The following is a 1,374-nucleotide window of genomic DNA, read 5'->3' on the forward strand; positions in this document are numbered from 1 at the left end:
TCTGTTCTAGTTCTGTTCTAGTTCTGTTCTAGTTCTGTTCTAGCTCTGTTCTAGTTCTGTTCTAGTTCTGTTCTAGTTCTGTACTAGTTCTGTTCTAGTTCTGTTCTACTTCTGTTCTATATCTGTTCTAGTTCATTTGTAGTGATGTTCTGTTTTGGAAACATTTCACTGACTTTTTAAAAGTTTTACCAAATTACTAATAAATTTTCTTAATTTGCAATTTCCATTAAGTTTTTTATTTAATTTGATACGAATGACTTTTTAATTACCACACTCTGCTCTCATTCATACAAATTATTTTACCTTTGAAATCACATGCTAACAATTAATTAATACTTACTCTAAAGAATCCATTTAAAATTTAAAAAAATAAACAAATTTTCTCTTTATTTTCATAACATATTTTAATAAACTTGCATGGTAAATAGTTTAACACCTGTTTGATTCTCCCAAAAAAAAAAAAAAAAAATATTATTGCTTTTTCTGAAATACATCTTAATTATTAAAAAAAATATGTTTATACATAGAGTTGAAATGTTTTAAACTACTGAGGCCGGGCAACTGGTAAAAAATCTTTTGATGTTTACAAACATTTAGTGGGTGATAAATATAAATAAGTACTGAGAATTCATTTAATTTAATTCCTGGTTGCCATTATTATTAAAGTGTTAATTGAGGTACTGCATTTGTTATGACTTATTAAAGATTCGACGAATAAATTGCATTTTTTTCAATATTAATTGCCAAGTATTATAAATATTTAAAATATTAAGAATTTCGTTTTCTTTATTGCAACATGTAGTTTGCGGGAAATTTTTTGAAATCATTTGTTTTCTTTTTTTATTTTACAGTATATTGGGTCCACCAGCTTTAAAACAGTCGGCCGCTATGAAAGATGGTCTTACACACAATGCTAGACCAATTTATAATTATTCCATGCGTGGTGTGGTGACTTGCTTTACGGGCATTCGCAAGAAAGATGAATTGGTAAGTTGTTTTTTTTAATTCATTCATTTTGCTATATTTAATTACAAATTGTTTTTTATTCTAGACAAAATTAGTAAATTTAATACATTCTATGGGTGGGTGTATACGCAAAGATATGAATTCCAAAATTACACATTTAATTAGTACCCATAGTGGTGGTGATAAATATCAGTAAGTATTTCAAAATTGATTGTTACTTAGAACTAAGCGACTTTGAATTGTTTAATTGGTTTAAAGTTATTTTAAAGATTTCTCTATGTTCCTGTTATAGAAATTTCGAGTTCAGTTCTAGTTCGGTTCTAGTTCAGTTCTAGTTGAGTTCTAGTTCAGTTCTAGTTCAGTTCTAGTTCAGTTCTAGTTCAGTTCTAGTTCAGTTCTAGTTCAGTT

General features: G+C 27.6%; 1 protein-coding gene across 1 annotated transcript; it reads left to right on the forward strand.

The window, feature by feature from the left end:
* Positions 1-823: 823 nt before the first annotated feature.
* Positions 824-1,173, forward strand: LOC124421201 (protein ECT2-like). The gene is made up of 2 exons (XM_046956049.1): positions 824-987; positions 1,052-1,173. Exons 1-2 carry the CDS (start codon positions 889-891, stop codon positions 1,160-1,162), a joined length of 210 nt encoding a protein of 69 aa, XP_046812005.1. The 5' UTR covers positions 824-888; the 3' UTR covers positions 1,163-1,173.
* The last annotated feature ends 201 nt before the right edge of the window (positions 1,174-1,374 follow it).

Source organism: Lucilia cuprina, unplaced genomic scaffold, assembly GCF_022045245.1.
Source record: "Lucilia cuprina isolate Lc7/37 unplaced genomic scaffold, ASM2204524v1 Scaffold_5384, whole genome shotgun sequence".
Taxonomy (NCBI): domain Eukaryota; kingdom Metazoa; phylum Arthropoda; class Insecta; order Diptera; family Calliphoridae; genus Lucilia; species Lucilia cuprina.

What these genes read in the sequence shown, in the direction of transcription:
- LOC124421201 (XM_046956049.1), top strand. Translation starts at nt 889, where the DNA reads ATGAAAGATGGTCTTACACACAATGCTAGACCAATTTATAATTATTCC. An exon ending in TTCGCAAGAAAGATGAATTG is followed by an intron (nt 988 to 1,051) that starts GTAAGTTGTTTT and finishes TTTTTATTCTAG; the next exon opens with ACAAAATTAGTAAATTTAAT.